Source organism: Panicum hallii, chromosome 6 (assembly GCF_002211085.1).
Source record: "Panicum hallii strain FIL2 chromosome 6, PHallii_v3.1, whole genome shotgun sequence".
Taxonomy (NCBI): Eukaryota; Viridiplantae; Streptophyta; class Magnoliopsida; order Poales; family Poaceae; genus Panicum; species Panicum hallii.
In genome coordinates, this window is record NC_038047.1 from 37,504,685 (window position 1) to 37,524,747 (window position 20,063).

At 50.5% G+C, this 20,063-nt stretch overlaps 3 protein-coding genes across 3 annotated transcripts; 1 reads left to right on the forward strand and 2 right to left on the reverse strand.

Moving 5' to 3' along the window:
* Positions 1–1,773: 1,773 nt before the first annotated feature.
* On the reverse strand, positions 1,774–5,585 carry LOC112896965 (heat shock protein 81-1-like). Its single transcript, XM_025965105.1, has 3 exons — positions 5,323–5,585; positions 4,084–4,506; positions 1,774–3,529 (listed from the first exon to the last, which is right to left on the reverse strand). The coding sequence occupies exons 1-3, from the start codon at positions 5,446–5,448 to the stop codon at positions 1,982–1,984; spliced, it is 2,097 nt and encodes a 698-aa protein (XP_025820890.1). The 5' UTR covers positions 5,449–5,585; the 3' UTR covers positions 1,774–1,981.
* Positions 5,586–5,768: 183 nt separating this feature from the next.
* Positions 5,769–7,580, forward strand: LOC112896966 (annexin D5-like). The gene is made up of 3 exons (XM_025965106.1): positions 5,769–6,210; positions 6,345–7,015; positions 7,134–7,580. The coding sequence occupies exons 1-3, from the start codon at positions 6,135–6,137 to the stop codon at positions 7,344–7,346; spliced, it is 960 nt and encodes a 319-aa protein (XP_025820891.1). The 5' UTR covers positions 5,769–6,134; the 3' UTR covers positions 7,347–7,580.
* A 74-nt stretch (positions 7,581–7,654) lies between these two features.
* Positions 7,655–11,070, reverse strand: LOC112896967. Its single transcript, XM_025965107.1, has 3 exons — positions 10,688–11,070; positions 9,735–9,972; positions 7,655–8,141 (listed from the first exon to the last, which is right to left on the reverse strand). Exons 1-3 carry the CDS (start codon positions 10,988–10,990, stop codon positions 8,002–8,004), a joined length of 681 nt encoding a protein of 226 aa, XP_025820892.1. The 5' UTR covers positions 10,991–11,070; the 3' UTR covers positions 7,655–8,001.
* Between the last annotated feature and the right edge of the window lie 8,993 nt (positions 11,071–20,063).

Sequence of the window (20,063 nt, forward strand, 5' to 3'; positions counted from 1 at the left end):
GACGCACCATCGGTTCAACCAGTGCTGATAACTTTTACTGAAGTAATCATCTCCAATTTCAAAAACCGTTCCGCAACATTGAAGTACCAATACAACGACGTCTTCTTTTTGACCGTCCGTTCAACCAGTGCTGAAAGCACTTTTGCCCAAACCCTTCTGGAGCTTCTGTGCACATCACCAGAGCAAATCTGATATTGCACCGACGCTTAATGTCCATAGCGTCGGTTTAACTGGTGGTACTGAGTTTTCCTGCATTTGATCGCCGTTGCAATTTCCAATGCACCTGTCAGTTGCCGTCGGTTTAACCGGTCGGATGATTTCTACTGACACTTGTCTAAAATGTCGCTGCGGTCATTTGTACACCCTAAATATATTATCTGATTTTTCACTATAACTTGAACACCTTGACAGCGATTTGGACACCTTAACTATAGATTGGACTTCATCCATAGGACCTAGAAATCCTACAAATGTGATCTTATAAACTTGTTAGTCCCATTGACTATGTTGTCACACAATCACCAAAATTACAATAATAATCTAATGGAGCCATGTTTCTTACACAAATGCCTGTCTTATGGTTGTTCTTGGTGATAGAATATAACTTTAATCACCAGCACTTACTCAGGTGATCTCCTCTCAAGATATGCATTACAGTTAAATCTTGGTGTAACGTCTGCAAATTTCAGCTGATGGGCAACATGTTTTGATTTATTCTTTTCCTTATCAGGAGCCTGGTGCGTTCTTGGTGTAGATACATAACCTCCTCAGGATGCTGCTCTAGAGGAGCAAATACTCACCAGGGTTGTGAATGTACACATCATGTGTTTCTTAAGATGGTGTGTTTGAAAAGATCGACAAATACTCAAAGTGTGCTTACACAATTTAGAAAATGGACCACACGTGTTTGCATAATCTTAACTATTCCTCTATCCATCAATGTAAGGTGTATTTTGTTAGGCAAAAAAAAAAAGCCTTCTAAAGTAGAGATTGACTCTCAGTTTCTCTTGCAACGGTTTGGCAATCCCTGCAAAAATTACTTTCATCTAAAGCCAATCTGTGACATACATAGAATTTGACAAGTGTCCATGACTTTTCACCCAACTCCTGTTGCCTTCAGTTTTTGGGCCATCAAGCACATTTTGATAAATAAAATTAGATACACATTATCAGAAATCAGTTCTACTAAAACTGCTGAAAATTGCTGCATCATGCATGTATGCGTATACCCCCTATTAACATAGCTAAGTTTTGCTGCGTCATGCAGCTTAGTATGGTCAAGTTTGCCCCGTGAAGTGAAAATGTTACGTCAGACATTGTGCAGCACCCTGTATGCATATAACTCCCAGTAAAATGAATTTGCTGTGGTTTTTCAAAAAAAAAAGTTTGCTGTGTACTACCATGCTTATTTTCCCCCATTAGCATAGCTGAGTCACAATGTGTTCGATGGCTGGAATACTGGATTTACGCGTTAACTGCCACAAGCAGATTTCCGAGTACCAAGCTGTGGAGCTCCCTAATATGTGTCACAAGTCCAAACCACTGTCTGTATATCAGTGCAGAGGCTGTGGGTCCACAACAGCAGAGAGAACAGAACAGAAGTTGCCCATCTCTTGCAATTTTTATTAACCTGCCAGCCTGCCAAGTCAGACACATTCGCAAAACAAACGAATCCAGGCAATGATGGCCGATGCGAAATCAGCTGGTGGGAAAAAGCTGAGATCCTGAAAAAAAAGAATCAAAACGACAAACACCACTTGAAGAAATTGGAAGACAGGAGGATAATAATAATACTATTATACCACCGACGATTAACGTAAGCAGTTCGATAATCCACGGCACCACAGCATCTAGCCACATGCATTGCAGGCTAGGAAAAGTTAACACCACACAAAATAAACCGACAACTCGAGGCTCAGAGACTGGTAACCCGAATAGCTATGCTAACTCAACTTAAACGTAAAAAACCATCGCGCAGCGCTTAGTCAACCTCCTCCATCTTGCTCTCGCCAGCGTCGTCCTCCAGCGGGGGCATGCTTGTGTCAGCCTCCGGGGTCTCGTCCTCATCGATGCTCAGGCCCAGCTTGAGCATGCGGTGGATGCGGCTGCCGAAGGTGTTGGGGTCATCGAGGCTGAAGCCAGAGGTGAGGAGTGCGGTCTCGAACAGCAGCATGACAAGGTCCTTGACAGACTTGTCATTCTTGTCAGCCTCAGCACGCTTGCGGAGCTCCTCCATGATGGTATTCTCAGGGTTGATCTCCATGGTCTTCTTGGAGGACATGTATCCGGCCATGCTGGAGTCCCTCAGCGCCTGGGCCTTCATGATCCTCTCCATGTTGGCGGTCCAGCCATACTCACCAGTGACGAGACAGCAAGGGGAGTCCACCACACGGTCAGAGACAACAACCTTCTCGACCTTGTCACCCAGCACCTCCTTGATAACCTTGCAGAGGCCCTCAAACTTCTCCTTGAGCTCCTCCTTCCTCCTCTTCTCATCCTCGCTCTCATCAAGCTTCAGGCCCTCCTTGGTGGCAGAGACAAGCTTCTTGCCCTCAAACTCCTTCAGCTGACCAATGGCATACTCATCAATGGCATCCACCATGTACAGGACTTCATAGCCCTTCTTCTTCAGCTTCTCAAGGAAGGGGGAGTTCTCCACAGCCTTCTTGCTCTCGCCGGTGATGTAATAGATGTCACTCTGGCCCTCCTTCATCCTGGTCACGTAGTCCTTGAGGCTGGTCAGCTCATCACCACTCTTGGTGGAGTGGTACCTCAGGAGCTCAGCAATCTTGTTCCTGTTCTGGGAGTCCTCGTGGATGCCAAGCTTGAGGTTCTTGGAGAATGCCTCGTAGAACTTGTTGTAATCCTCTTTGTTCTCAGCGATCTCAAAGAAGAGCTCAACGCACTTCTTGACCAGGTTCTTGCGGATGACCTTGAGGATCTTGTTCTGCTGGAGGGTCTCACGGGAGATGTTGAGGGGAAGGTCCTCAGAGTCAACAATGCCCTTGACAAAGCTCAGCCACTCTGGGATCAGCTCCTCACAGTTGTCCATGATGAAGACACGGCGGACATAGAGCTTGATGTTGTTCTGCTTCTTCCTAGTGTCAAAGAGGTCGAAGGGGGCCCTCTTGGGTACAAAGAGGACAGCCTTGAATTCAAGCTGACCCTCAACAGAGAAGTGCTTCACAGCAAGATGCTCCTCCCAGTCATTGGTCAAGCTCTTGTAGAAAGCAGCATATTCTTCCTTGGTAATCTCCTCAGGCTTCCTCATCCAAATAGGCTTCTGCTTGTTGACCAATTGCCACTCGTGAGAAACCTCCTTGATCTTTTTCTTTTTCTTCTCCTTCTCTTCCTTCTCCTCATCAACATCCTCAACCTTGCCCTCCTCATCCTTCTTATCTTCCTCACACTCATCATCAGATATCTCCTTCTCAGTGGTCTTCTCTGTCCAGAGAGAGATTGGGTAGCTGATGAACTCAGAATGCTTCTTGATCAGATCCTTGAGGCGGCGCTCCTCAAGGTACTCCAACTGCAGAAAATAAGAGCAAATCATGAGCAAGATGATGGAAATACTTTCAGGTATTCTAAACATACATTAACAAACTTTTAAATGTTCACCAGAACTTTATTTTCATTATCATGTTACTTCAGCCATTCCAGAATAAGAAGCATGGCAATGATTAAAAGGAATAATAAAGAAAGGCATCATTTAACAGAAATATCTCGAAAGCCTATAAAACTTGTTCTAAATGATCGTAGAGTGAATCAAGCCCAGCCTAATAATCAAGTTCCTAATCATTCCCTAACCATCCACATTTCCAATCAGTTAAACAACAAATTGATGTCATATATGCTATCAATTTAGCCATAAACCAACAGAACATCACCACAAGTTACAAAACAGCACAAAACTTGAAACCAATTATTAACATAATAGAGCCATGTGGTTTCAACAAAGATAATAGCCAAATCGCATCAGAACTATCTAAATAGTCCTATAGGTTAAACAGCAAATAATTGACCATGGCATCATCACAGTAATAACACACACTAACCACAATAATTCTGGAAATTTTTATATACCTGATCATCCTTGAGGTAGAGGGTCATCTTGGTACCCCTGCCAAGGGGCTCCCCAGAGGTATCACGCGTGACAGTGAAGGAGCCACCAGCCTGAGACTCCCACACATACTGCTCATCATCGTTGTGCTTGGTGGTCACAACGACTCTCTCAGCAACCAGGTAGGCAGAGTAGAAACCAACACCAAATTGACCAATCATAGAAACATCAGCACCAGCAGCCAGAGCCTCCATGAACTCCTTTGTGCCTGACCGTGCAATGGTACCAAGGTTGTTCACGAGATCTGACTTGGTCATACCAATACCACTGTCAATGATTGTCAGAGTGTTGGAGGCCTTGTCAGGAACAATGTGGATGAACAGCTCTGGCTGGGCATCCAGCTTGCTCTTGTCTGTCAAGCTCTCGAACCTGATCTTGTCCAAGGCCTGTCAAAACCCACAAAAAAATTGTTCAGTTGTTGGATCCATGCATCATAGTATCATAGTAGAATATAAAGAGTTGAAAAGTAATTAAATGAACTTGCACAGCTTTATGTGTCATCAGGAGGCTATTCCCCTAAAGTATGGTAACCAACTACTCAGGTTAGCATGGCACTAAACACAACTAACTGCATTAACACAACCAATTTAACCATGTAGCAGTTAAAGCATGTTACAAAGCCTTCTACCTTCCCAGCACAAACTAACCCTTCTAATCACCAAAGACTACATAAGGTTTATCAAGCCCAATCACGCATGTACATTCTAAATTAGCACTGGAATAAACACGATTAACAGCCTCAAAAAACAATCAATTTAACCATGTAGCCGATGAAGCATGTACTACGAAGCCTTCTACGTTCCCTACATAAACCAGCCATTCTATTCTAATCTAGCAAGCACTATATAAAGTTTATCAAGACCAACCATGCTTTCATAGCTCTCACTTGGGTATCAGATCGTCCAGATAATAAACCCTACAAGTTTTCAGATGCCACATACACAACCGAGATCCAACAAAATTTGTTGCCTATATTTACTACTTCAGAAGTACAGATTGAACTCCGCGGATTTAAGCTGAATAGTCAACAGCGAACTAGCGCAAAACCCTACATAACCCATCACCAGATTCAAAGCACGATGCGGAACCCACCGATCCATTAAACGACGACGCGAGGGTTTATCTCACAGATCTAGAACCGCAAACAGAAGAGCAAGAGCGGGTCCGCGGGGGGGGGGGGGGGGGGGGTGGGCTGGGCTCACATCGGAGGAGTTGGAGATGAGCTCCCTGAGGAAGATCTCCTTGTTGGAGTAGAAGGTGTTGATGATGAGGGAGAGCAGCTGGTTGATCTCCGCCTGGAAGGCGAACGTCTCCGTCTCCATGGCCATGGCGAGGCCCTTCCCGAACGCGAGGAGAGGAGGCGGCGGCGGCGCGAGGGAAGAGGCGAGGAGGGTTTCTGCGGAGTGCGTGGGAAGCGTGGGACGAGATGGGGAGGCCCGTGGGGTGTGGGGGGATCTTTTGGGGAGAGGGGAGAGGAGGGGTTCTGGAATGTTCTACCATATCCCAGATCCCCTGTTATGTCCGGCCCAACCATCTTTGGGCCCATGAAAGCCTGAGAAGCAGCTGCCAAACAGACACGGGTCCGTGATCGTGCTCGTGCTCGCGCATCACGCCCATGGCCGGCACGTCTCGATCACAAGACGCAAGCTTTGCTCGGCGCGAGCAAAATACTGGATGGAATCATGGCCGCGCGGCTCCAAGCTCCGTCAAGCAAGCACCAACCGAAAGGGAAAGGAGATGCTCCGGATAAAGAGGCATCCATCTGCTCCGGCGATTCCGTGATGGTGGCGTGGGGGCGCCCACCGCCCGCGTCGATCGGACGCGGTCGTCCGTCCCGTCCCCACGGCCGCCATTCATGTTCCCCAAGTCCCCATCGCCATCGGTGTTCGCCCCTTTAAAGGCCCCGCACCCCCGCGCGAGGAGGGCGATCACCGGAGACGGCGGCGTCGCTTATTGCCCCCCGCGCGGCTGAACAAGAGCTCACAACGAGTCGCGACACGCACGAGCGGGCCCGATGGCTAGCCTGACCGTGCCGCCGGTGCCGACGTGGCCCCGGCAGGATGCCATCGACCTCCACAGGGCGTTCAAAGGTCGTCGTCGCGGGCTCTATCATCCGGCCGCCATGGCGGCTCGGCACCACCACCAGCTCTGATTCTGAGCGCTGTTCCAACTCCCATGACCTGAACACTTTAACACTGAAACCGAGCTGCTGCTGCTGCTGCAGGGTTTGGGTGCGACAGCACGACGGTGATCAGCATCCTGGCGCACCGCGACGCGACGCAGCGCGCGCTCATCCAGCAGGAGTACCGCGCCGTGTTCAACCAGGACCTCGCCCGCCGCATCGCCTCCGAGCTCAGCGGCCACCACAAGCGCGGCATGCTGCTGTGGATCCTGGACCCGGCCGCCCGCGACGCGACGATCCTGAAGCAGGCGCTCACCGGCGACATCACCGACCTCCGCGCCGCCACGGAGATCGTCTGCTCCCGGACCCCGTCGCAGCTCCACATCATGCGGCAGACCTACCGCGCCCGGTTCGGCTGCCACGTCGAGCACGACGTCACCGAGCGCACCTCCGGCGACCACCAGCGGCTGCTGCTGGCGTACCTCGCGATCCCGCGGTGCGAGGGGGCCGCGGCGGACCAGGCGGCGGCGGCGCTGGACGCGCGGGACCTGTACCGCGCCGGCGAGCGGCGGCTGGGCACCGACGAGCGCGCCTTCATCCGCGTGTTCAGCGAGCGCGGGTGGGCGCACCTGGCCGCCGTGGCGCGCGCGTACCGCCACATGTACGACCGGTCCCTGGAGGAGGCCGTCAAGGGCGAGACGTCGGGCAGCTTCGGCTTCGGCCTCCTCACCATCCTCCGCTGCGCCGACAGCCCCGCGAGGTACTTCGCCAAGGTAGGCTCTTTCTTGCTCAGCGACATTGCAGTCCATCACCGCACCTCACTTGCATATAGTTCGCCATGGTTGTTCTTGTTCTTGCTTCTGATGACCGGTGGTGGGAGACTCGCTGTAGGTGCTGCACAAGGCGATGAAGGGGCTGGGCACGAGCGACTCGGCGCTGATCCGGGTGGTGGTGACGCGGGCGGAGATCGACATGCAGTACATCAAGGCGGAGTACCACAGGATGTACAAGCGCTCGCTCGCCGACGCCATCCACTCGGAGACCTCAGGGAACTACCGCACCTTCCTCCTCTCCCTCGTCGGGAGCGACCGCGCCTACTACTGATCACCGTCATGTCGCAGATGGGACTCCACGGCTGCCCTGCTCCGTCCAGGCAGAGCTCACTCTGCCTCCGTCAGCGAAGCAACCGCCATTGCCATCGTTGTGTCCCAGTGCATCGTTTCAGGATTCTTCTGTGTAATCTTCTGTAACATGTACCTGCGCATGATGATTCTTCTGTGTAATCTTCTGTAACATGTACCTGCGCATGATGAAGCTTTGGCGTATCGCAGCGATCAATCTTCGTGCACATTGCGCTGAACTGATTTTCTTCGGTTCTGCTTCACAGTTTCAGTATCTTCGTCCAAATTCCAAACCAAAAAAAGCATCCATTTGTTCATTTCCGATGTTATTTATGGTCATGTACATACAACATAGCCACTTTCACAGCGTAAACATAAGTGCTGTATGGACAAGCAGCGGTGGCTATTCACTACAAGTTCAGCTGTTCACATGCCATACTGAAGAACAACATATATTAGGCGCCATGGCACACGTACATGCTGCCACAAAGCTCTGAGCTATTATACACCGAGTCACCGGGAGAAACAGAGCTGCTGTAACAGGCGTGGAGTCCTCTACAATCTTACAAACTGGCAATCTGTAATTCACATAGATCAAAAGCTCCATACAGGACGTGACCAAACTGGAGCTAGCCTCCTCAGTCTACGGGCTTCTGGTTCGCATGCCGGGATGCAGAGTACGACTGGATTGCCGAGCTCGTCATGCCGATGGAGTGCTTTGTCAGGTCCATGCTCTTCCTCGCGGCGAACCAGATCATCCAGAAGAATCCGACCCAGCCTGCAGCAGAATGCGTTTTCTGAACATTAGCACACGTGAAAAGAACAGGTTCTTGGGAGGTGAAGATCTGCTTTTGGACCTAACAAATCTGAGAAAAAAGAGTATTCTCGCTGCAAGGAACCCGCTTTGTCAAAACAGATTATTCCGTGTTTACATTTCTATATATGGAGCATCACGACTTCCATGACATTTCTAAAGAGAATCATAACAGTAGCTATTTTTGCTAAAGTTGCGCCACTTTATTCCCCATTATCCCAGTCTAGTTTCGAGCCTACTTATTCTCCACAAAGTTATGTAAGTAGTGCCATGCTGAATCATTCCCAAAGGTAAAACTAGAAATTGACAACAGATTCTAGACTATTGGTCAGTTTCAACTTCACATTTCAAAAAGTCTCTAACATGAAGTAACATCTAGGAGAAGAAACTTTTTCTTTTTGATGGCTCTAAGAGATGTAAGATGATAATCACTGCTACGGCTGTGAATTGATCTCATCAACCTACTTGATCACACGATTTAAACTAAGGCTATTGCACTCATAGTTTCCAGTACTTCAGTTCTACAACTTTCTGTTGATGTTTATCCCTTCATTTCTTCTGTCATCGAAATTCTTCATATTGAAATTCTTCTCACTTTTCACCACATCTTAAAGGCTGACTATGCATTAAAGCAGGACGCAGTGGAAGAATTTGCATTTCACAGTGAAATTTCCTGAACTTTAAACTATCTAGCTGACACTCTTTTTTCAAACATACTGTGAAGAAGTTTCTCAACTTTGCAAGGACTAGTTCAAACCCTCTAAATGGTTCTCCTTAATAATTCGCCAAAATTACATAGTAGATATCTACACGATTCTCCTGACTGATAGAAAACATAACATCGCAATCAGGACTAATTATTCACCAAATTAGATATTTTTTTTGAAGGGTAAACTGTGGGGGAGTTCCCCACAACACTTCATTTTCATTTTATAAGAGAGAAAAAAGGCAGATATTTGAAGGGGGTGTGAAAGGAAACACCAAATTAGATGTTATAGATGGATGCCTCTACATGGTTGTCCAAACATATTAGGAAACAATGCCAAAGTAAACACAGCAATCTGTATTAAATTGTTATTAAATGATTCAGTGAAATGGCATGCCACAATATGCATAGTTTTCCTTTCCATGTTCCTCCAGTATTAGTAGTTACTCTTCGAAAATATTCAAATAAAAGAGTAACACTATTCAAAAATTACTTTTACAAGTATATTAGTGAGCACACATGGTTCCGCTAATTCAATTTAGTGCACAATCCTATTGCTCCTTAGAAGAACGCAGAGAGACAGCAAGAACAGGAAACCAATTTCTAATATAATTTCATTTTACAGGCAAGAGTAAGAATTTGAGATAATTCAGTTGAAACAATAAAGGTTTGCCATACGTTCAACATAATAACACACTCTAAATTTACTTAAGATGCCGAAGCGCAGAACGACTTCAATACTGGTTGGCACTACGCAGTTAAGGTCTTAAGGCCATTGCGCCTGAAGGTGGTTTGCATAGTAACATATCAACAGCACCTGAATCTTTTACAGGGAAAGAGAGATGACTTACCAGTAGCAATCATTACTCCAACAATTGCCGAGATAACCGTGGCAGAAATGGCGAAGACAGCAACTGACACTGCTCCAATATACACTGCAACTACGCAAGCAAAGAAGATAGCCAAAAACCCTCCAGCAGCCGCCAATGACATCAGGACCGAGACAATGACGGCATTAGCGGTCGCAACCAGCAGGAAGAACATGAAAATGAGGAGGCCAGTCAATGCTATGAGCGTGGTGCTCCCAACCTGCCACATTAGGAGCAGACGAAGTCAGGATAATTAAATCCCTGAGAAATTTCAGTTTTTCCTAAAGATGATGCAACCGAGGAAGCATGTGAGGAAGCACAAAATAAATGCCACCTCAAATTATGGTAACGATGGACAAATCAGGCTCTGATGGGTTGAGGTAACAATGAGATCTCCATGCACTTTGAGCACTTTGACTTGAAACTTAGACCAGTCCCCGTGCATAGTTTCATAGCACAATTAACAAGATTGAGAACTAGATAACTGTACTGCGTTTCACATGATGAAACTCCTCTCTCACACATGAAACTCCCTCCTTCTCTCTCATCGCCATCGCCATGTCAGCAAAACTGACTGACGAGATGGCATAGAATTTAATGCCATGAAACTATGAAACTCCTGTTGGAACTTCCAATGGCCTTAGAACTCAACCGATTCTTTATTTCTCTCCACAGGACTTACACAATAACAGAATTTAGCATTGCAAAAGGGCAAGTTGACAACTGTGACATCAAAGGCTACAAATCTAGAGCAAGATCGTTACTACTAGGCAACCGTCTGTAAGGCTAGTATTTAAGTTGCGCGCACCAATTACAAAACCCAGTCAATCAAATCTAGTGAAAAGAGGCAGGGAAACCTATGCTCATTGGACGGATCAGTCAGGGAAGTCGCCAGCGAATGGGCGCACGCGGTGGGGGGGGGGGGGGGTGCTCACCGAGATGACGAAGATGGCGCGGAGTCCGCTGCCGCGCCTGGTCCACTCGAGCAGGTCCCGCGCCGAGTTCCGCGACGCCCCCCGCAGCCGCGGGGCCGCCTCGCAGGACGCCGCCCGCAGCCGCCCGAGCAGCGGCTCGCCGCCGCCCGGGGACGACCAGACCCCGTCGAGGAAGCCGCGGACCACCTCGGGGAGCGTGTCCTCCCCCTCCTCCTCGCCGCCGCCGGATACGACGTCCACGGGGCGCGCGGCGGAGGCGGCCTCGCCGTTGGCCGCGGGCTTGGCGGGCCCGTCCACATCCATCTGGTTGGGCGGTGAGGGGGGAGTCAATGCCACTGGTCGGTCGGCGTCGGCGAGACGAGGGGGCAGACGGATTGGGGGAGGAGATGCGCTGGATTTTAACTGGACGGGGGTTTGGGGGACACGTGGCGGGTGGAGTGGCCGGCCGCGCGCCACGTAGGCTGCTCGGTGGGGCCACGCCTCGGCTCGCGTCACGCATTGAAGCTGAAGGCAAGGCTGAAGTGACCCGAACTGATGGACTGGGCCGGGTGGGACGTTCCTACTGGCCGAGGGAGCGCGTTTCGAGCGTTCGCTGTGACGTGTGGCCGCCGCTTGCGGCTCGGATCAGGTCGAGCTGAATTATTCGGCGGAGACGTTTGTGAGTGGCCAGATTACGAACGAATGAGGCGAGAAGTGTCGGCAGCGTCTTCAATTTTTGTGACCGCGACATTATTAACGTATCGGAATTTCTACTTAATGATGTATGTATTAATTTTTGTCGATAGATTTGACATTGAATTAGGTTCAATACCAAAATATCTATGGTACTAAAATGGCCAGAAATTGAATTATTTGGATGACCATTACATTGGACCTTGGAATCCTAAGAAGCAAAACAATTCAATTCCTGTTTAGATGTATAAATATGGAATTGAAAGAGGAAGGGGGTAGAAGAGGACATCGCCGCCCACCGAGGAGAGGCCGCCGCCCGTCGTCGACCTCGAGGCCGAATCAATCTCCGTCGCGCCGCGTTGAGGGGAGGGCTCGGTGGACGAGGCAAGAGCAGCGTGCAGGAGTGCCATGCCAGGCCGGTGGTGGCGGAGCAGGACGCGGCGGTGGAGAGGAGCAGAGCAGAGTGGAGGGACCAACGCGGCGGCGAAAGGACCGGTGTGGTGGCTTTGTGGCGCGGAGAAGCAGGAGGGGACCGGTGCAGTGGCTTCAGCGCGCGAGAAAGAGGGAGAGGGAGAGGCGGCGGCGGTCTTGGGGGCGGCTGGACCCGGCAGAGGGCCGGTGGGCGCTGCTGCCGGTGCCGCCCGGGCCGGTGGAGAAGGGGAGGAGCGGGGATCTGTAGGAGCGGAGGTGCAGGACCTGTAGGAGCGGCGGGGCGCAGGTGATGCAGGATCGGTACGAGCGGCGGTGCAGGACCTGCAGGAGCGGCAGGGCACAAGTGATGCAGGAGCGGCGGTGCAGGACCTACAAGTGGCTGCCGTGGGCGGGGAGCGGGGAGCAGGGAGGTTGGAGCGGGGAGGAAGAGGAAGCGGGGAGCAGGGAGAGAGGCGTGAGGAGGAAGAAAGATGCGGAGAGGGAAGGAGGGTGATTCTAGTCAATACGGAGGGGGAGCGCTCGGCATTCTGAGAGAGGCTGCGGTTGGACGCCGAATACTGTTCGGTATTGGAGCAAATTTTCAATACCAATTTCTAAAGCACCCAAACAGCTAATATTCGGTGCTTTCAATGCCAATTCCAAATTCTAGGCTACAATGTCTACATTCAAATAGGGCATTACAATGTTTGGCCACCAGCCATCGCAACATCACAACACCCAGAATCACACTAGGAAGTCCTATTAAAGCGAAAGTTAAAACTGCAGGTTCCACATAAACGGAACGAGCCCACCGAGCATTCCAGCTCCTGCTTCATCAGAAGTTGTCCCCCACCTTGGTGTACTGGTTCGAGGCGTGATCCAGGAAGCCCTCCTTGTCGATGTAGCGCATCATCCTTCAGAGGCTTCCACAATGTCCAGCTCTAGTTGTGATGGCGCTAGTAGGCCACCCATTCCATGGGCATGCCATGCTTCAGCCACAAATTCTCCCAGGTCGCTATTTGGTTTAGCTTGCCTATACAGCCATCAATATTGCTCCTCTCCTTCTCCAGGCACAAAACTGTCCAGTTCTGTGCCATAATAGATATTCTCATCAGCACCAGCCTGATATTCCTCCAGGAAGCATTCTAAAAGCATAACTCAGTTTCCAAATACCCCACAAGGTGGCAGAAGCAAGAACAGTATGAACTAGAAACCTTTTATTACTCAACCACGTTCTATCAATAGATTCAAAGCCATTTCCCACCTCAAAATCAAAACACTCAGCGATGCGGGTCCAAACTTGCTTGGCTACTACACAATCGAAGAACAGATGATGAATCGACTCTATCAGAGCAAAATAAGCAAGATATATCATCAAGTTTTTCATGATACTTAGGTTATCTCTCGCTAACACTTTGTTTCTAGACAACAACCAAAGGAAAAAAAATGCACCCCGGGGGTATTTTCAGCGATCAAATAGTAGGAACATGAACTGGAGTGACACCCCTAAAGTTAATAATTCTGTAGAGAAGCATACACACCATTTGAAGAGAACTGAGCATTCTCTTCAAAAGAGAAATTGATGGTTGAAGCAAGCTGAACTACTTCCAGCCACTCATTCATCAACTTCTCATTTATTGTTCTTCTAAAAGTACATTCAAGGTTGACCCATCCCAATCTTCACGAACAGTGCTTGACTTTTCATTAACTATCTCATATAAACTCCAAAATTGAATGGCCAAGCTGGAAGACCCAAGCCAGTTGTCTTCCCAAAACTTGTCCTTTTGTTATTCCCAATTTTCCACCTATATCCTAGTCTCGCAGCACTAGCTGCTCATATTACCCCATTAAAGAAATTTGAAGCTCCACTAGTATTTGTTTGCAAAATATTATGCTAGCAAGTTTTATACTTAAAGTCCATTATCTCTTTCTGGAGTTTATTGTTGTCAGGTTGATATCTACGCAGTCAGGAACCTAGCAAATACAAGTTCAAATCTCTCAAGTTAGGTATACCTACACCACCAAACTCCTTGCACATGGACACTGTCTCCCAGTTAACAAAATGATATCTATATTTCTCAACTGAGTTATCCCATAAGCAATTGGCCATTTGGATGTTTAACATCTGCAAAACCTATTTAGAAAATTTTAAAAAAGACAAAAGGTAAACCGGAATGCTTGCTAGGCGGGTTTTAATTAGCACCACTCTTGTAGCTGAAGAGAGAAGCCTCCCTTCCCAGCTAGCGAACTTCTTAAGGATCTTATCCACCAGAGGGTACACATCCTCCCTTCTAAGTTTATCATAATGCAGGGGCACATCTAAGTACCTCATAGGGAAAGAACCTATAGGACACCCAAAAAAATGAGAAATGCAATGAGCTTGATCCTCCTCTAATTTCATTGGACCAACGCACTTTTGTGGAAATTTATCCTCATACTAGAGAGCTGTTCAAATAACTCTAGACATCACTTCAAGTTTCTAAGGTGACTTATAGTATCATCAGCATATTGTAAAAAAATGATCCCACCACGTGTAAACTCAGTTTGAAGACCTTTAATCAAGCTACTACTAGCTCCTCTATCCAGCATCCTTGTCGAGATACTAACCACTAGATTGAAAAGAAGTGGTGAGATGGGGTCTCCTTGGCTTACACCCTTGACAGGGCTAAAGAAGGAGCTCTCCTCCCCTTTCAGATTTACCCCCACAGAACCTCCCTTCACTAATTGCTCAAACCAATTAATACATATGGGACTAAAGTTTCTAGATCTCAAAACTTCAAAAAGAAAATCCCAATTAACTCTATCATAAGCTTTTTCATAATCAAGCTTGAGAACCACGCCTGGCTGGTTAGAAGCATTAATGCTATGAACTATTTCATGAGCCACTACTAACTCTTTAGAATATACCTACCTTTAATGAAAGTACTTTTATTAGTAGCCACCAACCTTGTGCACATTTTTTCTAATCTCAGGGTCAGGAGCTTGAAAAAGATCTTTGTAACGCCCTGAAAAATTCACCCAAAATAATCACGCGCTAGAGTGTTCCGTTTAAAAGTCATCCGTCACCGAAACCCTAACCCTAGCCCGTTTCGACCGACGGCAGGCTCGACCGCCGCCCCATCCTGCACCGCTCACGCGCGACCACTGCCCGCGATTAGCGCCGGCGCTCCTCGTGCGGCGCGCGAATCCCGCGCGCGCGCGGCCGACCGGCCGCGGCTGCGGCCGCGAATGGCGCCGACGCGCCTTCCTTTTCCCCCTCGCTGTTCCCCTCGCGCTACGCGCTTCCCCGCGCGTGGCCGACCGGCCGCGGTCACCGCCGCGACCGGCGCCGGCACCCCTCCCTCCCTCTTTTTCTTTTCTCTTTTTCTCTCTATTCCTTTTCTCTTTTCCCTTCCTTTTTTTTTCTTTTCTTTTTCTTTTTTCCTTCCTTCCCTTCCTTTCTTTTCTCCTTTCTTCCTTCCTGTTTTCCCTTTCCCTTGCTCCCGAGCACAGCACGGCCGTGCGCCGGCCCTGTGCGCCGCGCCCGCGCTGCCCCGGCCGTGCCGCGTGCACGCGCTCGCCCCGCATGCCCGCGTGCCCCGCGTGCCCCGCGTGACCGCGCCCCGCGCCGCGCCGCTCGCCGCCGCGCCCTCGCCCCGGACCCGCGACACGCCGCGCCGCGCGCGCCCTGCACCCGCGCGTGCCGCGCCGCTCGCCGCTGCCGCGTCCTGCCCGCGCGCGCGCCGTCGCTTCCCGTCCCGCATCCACGCCGCGCGCCACGTCGCGACGGCCACAAGCGGCCGGGATGCCATTAATGGCGCCCGCACCGCCCGCCGGCCGCCCCAATCTCCTCCGCCTCACCGCCCCCCCCCTCGGCCTATAAATAGGCCGCCCGCGCGGCTCACCCCCACCACGACCACCACCACCGCCCTACTCACCTTCCCCCTGCCCCTAGCGCCACCGCCGCGCACCCCACCGCCGGCCGCCGCCCCCCACCGTGGGCCCGCTCCCTCACCGCGCCCCAAGCCGAGGTGAGGCCGGGAACTAGTCCCCCGCGACTCCCTCTCTCTTTTCCCCTCTCACCCGAGCCACCCCGGGCCCTAGGCCGCCGGACTGGCCGGGCGCCGGCGCCCCACCTCCCCTCCTCTGCTCTGTGCGGGAGGAAGGAGGAAGAAAGGGGCATTTTGCCCATAACCCCCTGGCCTCCCCTGTATTTCCCCAAAGAAACCCCTTTATCTATCCCCTTTTGCAAAAATAGCCCTACCTTTTCCGTTAATTCAAATCAAACCCCTCGGAACATAAACCTAAACACATTCGACACCTTTTAGCATGCTTAGGGTATTTCTAGGATTTACAAATAGGTCCACACTCTTTCCGGATATTTACGAACAAGCCCTCGAACCCCGTTTAACCACTGAAACCATCTTTAGCGCGTCATTTTATGTGCGAGACGACCTCCGATCGACCCGAAACTTTACCACTCCATTTCTAGCATAGTTCTAGCCGCGCCACTAAGAAACCACCCAAAGATATTACCCCTAACTCCGTAATTAAATTATTTCCGATTCAAGCCCAACGGTAAAAGCTTTTAGTTCTTCCGCTTGATTGTGTGCCTGTTTGTTTGCGTCGTAGGACACGGAGTGAACGAGGAAGGTTCCGACTGTGACCAAGCGAACGAGGACCAGTTCCGCGACCCCGAGCCCGAGGGACAGTGCTACGATCAGGACTTCTCGCAAGAGTTTGACGATGGCAAGTTCAATCCCGCCCTTTGATGCATGTTTCTGTCCTAGTTTTTATAAACACAACCCAGTGGCCTGTTTTATAAAATTGCATGGTTTTGCGTGCTGAAAACATGGTAGGATAGCCACCCTGGTTTGAGATAACCCTACCTTGACCACCTGATTTTATAAAGAAAATGTGTGTGTGTGGGAAGGGATACAATGTGGTTTTGAAAGACGAGTTAGACGGGATGGATGGCATTTCTGTGTGAATTGCCGTTGGTGTGCTCGTACCTGTGTGGTTGAGCGAGGAAGGGAGATATCCATCCTGTCACCCCTAAGGACCGAGTTGATGTGACATCTCACCTAGCTTCTTGTCGTGCGAACCACTTGACCGTTGTATGGGCAACGGCTTAGCATAAACCCCACTAGTTAGTCTGATAGCCATCAGGAGAGCTGAGAGCAACGGGTGATCAAGGAAAAGGGATAAGCTCTGTGTGACTTATGCCCCGGTTAAACCTCGGTGGTAGGTCGAATGACCCCTTGATGGATCCCGTGATGGCTAGTCAGGTCTAGCTAAGGTGGGTAATGGCTTCGATGGGATCTGCACCGGCACTAAGGTGTTCGTGCTGTGGTACCCCACCTGTGGGTAAAGTTGCACACCTCTGCAGAGTTAAAATCTATTCGAATAGCCGTGCCCACGGTATTGGGCAGGTTACGGTGTGGTCACATAACTAGTGTTTATCTTGGGAATGGATGGGCTAGTGTGAGTTGTTTGGAAAGTGTCCGGCAGTTGTGCCGCGTGCTACGGCGGACGGGGAGTCCGGTAGCAGTTTAAAACTTGGATCCTGTGTGGATCAACACTGTGTGCTCTTGATACAAGAAAAACCGTTTTAAAAGTGCTTTTAAAACAAACCCCTGCATACCATAGAGTTTTCCGCAAAAGAACCCTAACCTATCCTTGGATTGTCCCGTGCATATGATTACTGTTATACCCCCCTCCGTGGGTGTGATTGGACTTGCTGAGTACGTTTGTACTCACCCCTCTCTTACTTTTACAGTGGAAGACCCAGACTACGTCCCCAAAGACAACGAGTAGGGTTTCGTCCTGCACCCAGTCTTGCCTGTGGTTGAGGCCACCGTTGGATTCCGCATGGCGCAAGACTCTGATGATCCTTTGTTCGTCGCTAGTGTAGTTGTGTGGGTTCTGGTTGTAATCCTTGCGATAGTGGCGCTTCACTGCCCATTACCGCGTAGAGTTGTACGGTGATGTACCATCTGATGTAATAAAAGTGTTATCAGCCTCCTGGGACTGATAAAGCAACACTTTTAAGTCTTCCCTGATGGGGGGACGCTTCAGGTGGTATCAGAGCCGTAGACTGGCCGTAGGACGTGACCCTAGGAGCGAAACCCCTTTTCAGGCCCTAGGTCTGGTTCTGACTTAGATGTTTATCTGCACAAACGCTGATCTTTGCCCTGTTTCAGATGGCTGAGGAAGGATGGACCCAGGGCGATTGCCAAGCTGCACCTGCCTTCCCCAGCCTCTTGATCAACACACTGGAAGGCCTTGGCGTTACGAAACGCCCAAGGTACTACAGCCGAGAGTACGAACACCATGGTACCCTTCGCTGCAGGGTGATCCTGGTCATCGCCAGGAGCAACCGCTACCCCGACATCCAACCTTGGCGAGTGACCGCCACAGGGTTTAGACACCAAGACACCTACCCCTTGGCCATCAGAAAGACACTCCGTTATTTGTGCCGGATCTTTGAAGAACACCTCGCCCCCACACCAGCAAAGTTCTTCCCGCCGGCCATCAGAACCCCAGTTTGGGAAGCACGCATGAGAAACCTGGAACGACGCCGCCACGAAGAAAGCCCCCTGTACCAAGTGACTACTTACCTAGCCGCCCTGGATCAACTCTTTGACGAGCAAGCCAACCTTCTGAGGGAGCAGACCCATCGAGCCGAGCAAGCAGAGCTCGCAGTGAGACTGCAGCAGATCCGAGCCGCCCATGCTGAGGCAAGAGCCGCAGCCGCGGTTAGCAGCGAAGCAGTAGCCCAAGAGAGCCTCAGGCAAGCACGAGACCGGCGTATGCAAGATTGGACCCGAAGTGGAACCCCAGTCCCGGCGATCGGAGAAGACCATGTTCTACTCGGGACGCCTGTCATAGGATGGGGAACGCTCTTTGGGAACACCCAAGCCCCATCCGGGAACCCTGAAGGCTCTGCTGCCGCCGTCGAGGGAGATGCTGCAGCGCAACCCTTGACCAATGGAAATCCAGAGGACGGCGAGCAAGGATCACTCACGCCCTCCGCCCCAGAAGAAGGCCTGCCCCGCGAGTAGAATGACTGACGCCACCCTAGCAGTGTACACCCCAGCCCCGTTTGTTTAAATCGTGCCCTCGGGCATGACCCTGGACGAGTAGTGCGAGACCTAGCCCTACCCCAAGCTGTACCCCCTTTTCGCAGTAATAAAGTTGTTTGTGCCTGTTGTTTGTGATGATTGTGTTGTTGTGTGCTGCTTGTTTATATAACTACTGGCAGGAAGTAGATTCCGCCGTATATACGTATTAAACAACTTAAACATCACCTAATCGTAACCCCACCCTAACCAATCAACAGATGATTCCCCGGAGCGTCACGAGGGCCTCCCGTAGCCGGAACCCCGTAGCCGCTAGTGTCGGAGTACATCCCGTTGAACAAGATCTTCCCCAAGGAGAACAAGAAGTAAGCCAGAACCGAGGGGGAAGTCAAGAAGGAGAACAACTACCACCACCCCCACCCCTCGGAGACCTGGCGCAGATCATCCATAACCAGACCCTCATACTGGAGACTCTGGCGAATGCCCTCATTAACCGGCAGCCACGAGGGCAGAATATGAACGACAAGCTGACGGCCTTTCTAAGGACTAAGCCACCTACCTTCGCCGGATCATGCAACCCATTGGATGCTGACGACTGGTTGCGAGTAATTCAGAGGAAGCTCGAACCATTCGAATGCCAGGACCGGGATAAAGTCCTTCTGGCAGCCCACCAACTCACCGGAACAGCATTATCCTGGTGGGAAAACTATTGTGCCGCAGCCGAAGATGCCTCTACCATCACCTGGGGAGAATTCGTAAGGGAGTTCCGCCGCTACCACATCCCTTCAGCCACTATGAAGCGCAAGGCGGATGAATTCCGCGCACTACAACAGGGAAGCATGACGGTGGAAGAATACACCCACCGGTTCATAGAATTGGCCCGGTACGCGCCGGAGGAAGTAAACGACGACGATAAGAAGCAAGACATGTTCAAGAAAGGGTTAAGCCCAGAACTCCGGACCTTGCTTACTCCCCAGATCTATCCGGACTTTAACACCCTGATGAACAAGGCTATCCTCACAGAAAGGGCCAAAGCTGAAGAGAGAAAGGATAATAAACGCAAATTCCTGGAAAGTAAGGCCCGCCAACAGGACCGCTTCCAAAAGCCGAGGAACTCCAACTACACTACACCAAGATCTCAGGCCCCAATGCAGTATAGGACTCAGTCGCAAGTGACAGGGCCACAGGCCCCGCCCAGGAGCCAGAATACCACGAGGGCCCCGCAGAACAAC

What these genes read in the sequence shown, in the direction of transcription:
- LOC112896967 (XM_025965107.1), bottom strand. Translation starts at nt 10,990, where the DNA reads ATGGATGTGGACGGGCCCGCCAAGCCCGCGGCCAACGGCGAGGCCGCC. An exon ending in GCGCCATCTTCGTCATCTCG is followed by an intron (nt 9,973 to 10,687) that starts GTGAGCACCCCC and finishes CTAATGTGGCAG; the next exon opens with GTTGGGAGCACCACGCTCAT. An exon ending in TGGAGTAATGATTGCTACTG is followed by an intron (nt 8,142 to 9,734) that starts GTAAGTCATCTC and finishes ATTCTGCTGCAG; the next exon opens with GCTGGGTCGGATTCTTCTGG.
- LOC112896966 (XM_025965106.1), top strand. Translation starts at nt 6,135, where the DNA reads ATGGCTAGCCTGACCGTGCCGCCGGTGCCGACGTGGCCCCGGCAGGAT. An exon ending in CCTCCACAGGGCGTTCAAAG is followed by an intron (nt 6,211 to 6,344) that starts GTCGTCGTCGCG and finishes CTGCTGCTGCAG; the next exon opens with GGTTTGGGTGCGACAGCACG. An exon ending in CCGCGAGGTACTTCGCCAAG is followed by an intron (nt 7,016 to 7,133) that starts GTAGGCTCTTTC and finishes GACTCGCTGTAG; the next exon opens with GTGCTGCACAAGGCGATGAA.
- LOC112896965 (XM_025965105.1), bottom strand. Translation starts at nt 5,448, where the DNA reads ATGGCCATGGAGACGGAGACGTTCGCCTTCCAGGCGGAGATCAACCAG. An exon ending in TCATCTCCAACTCCTCCGAT is followed by an intron (nt 4,507 to 5,322) that starts GTGAGCCCAGCC and finishes GGGTTTTGACAG; the next exon opens with GCCTTGGACAAGATCAGGTT. An exon ending in TCTACCTCAAGGATGATCAG is followed by an intron (nt 3,530 to 4,083) that starts GTATATAAAAAT and finishes TATTTTCTGCAG; the next exon opens with TTGGAGTACCTTGAGGAGCG.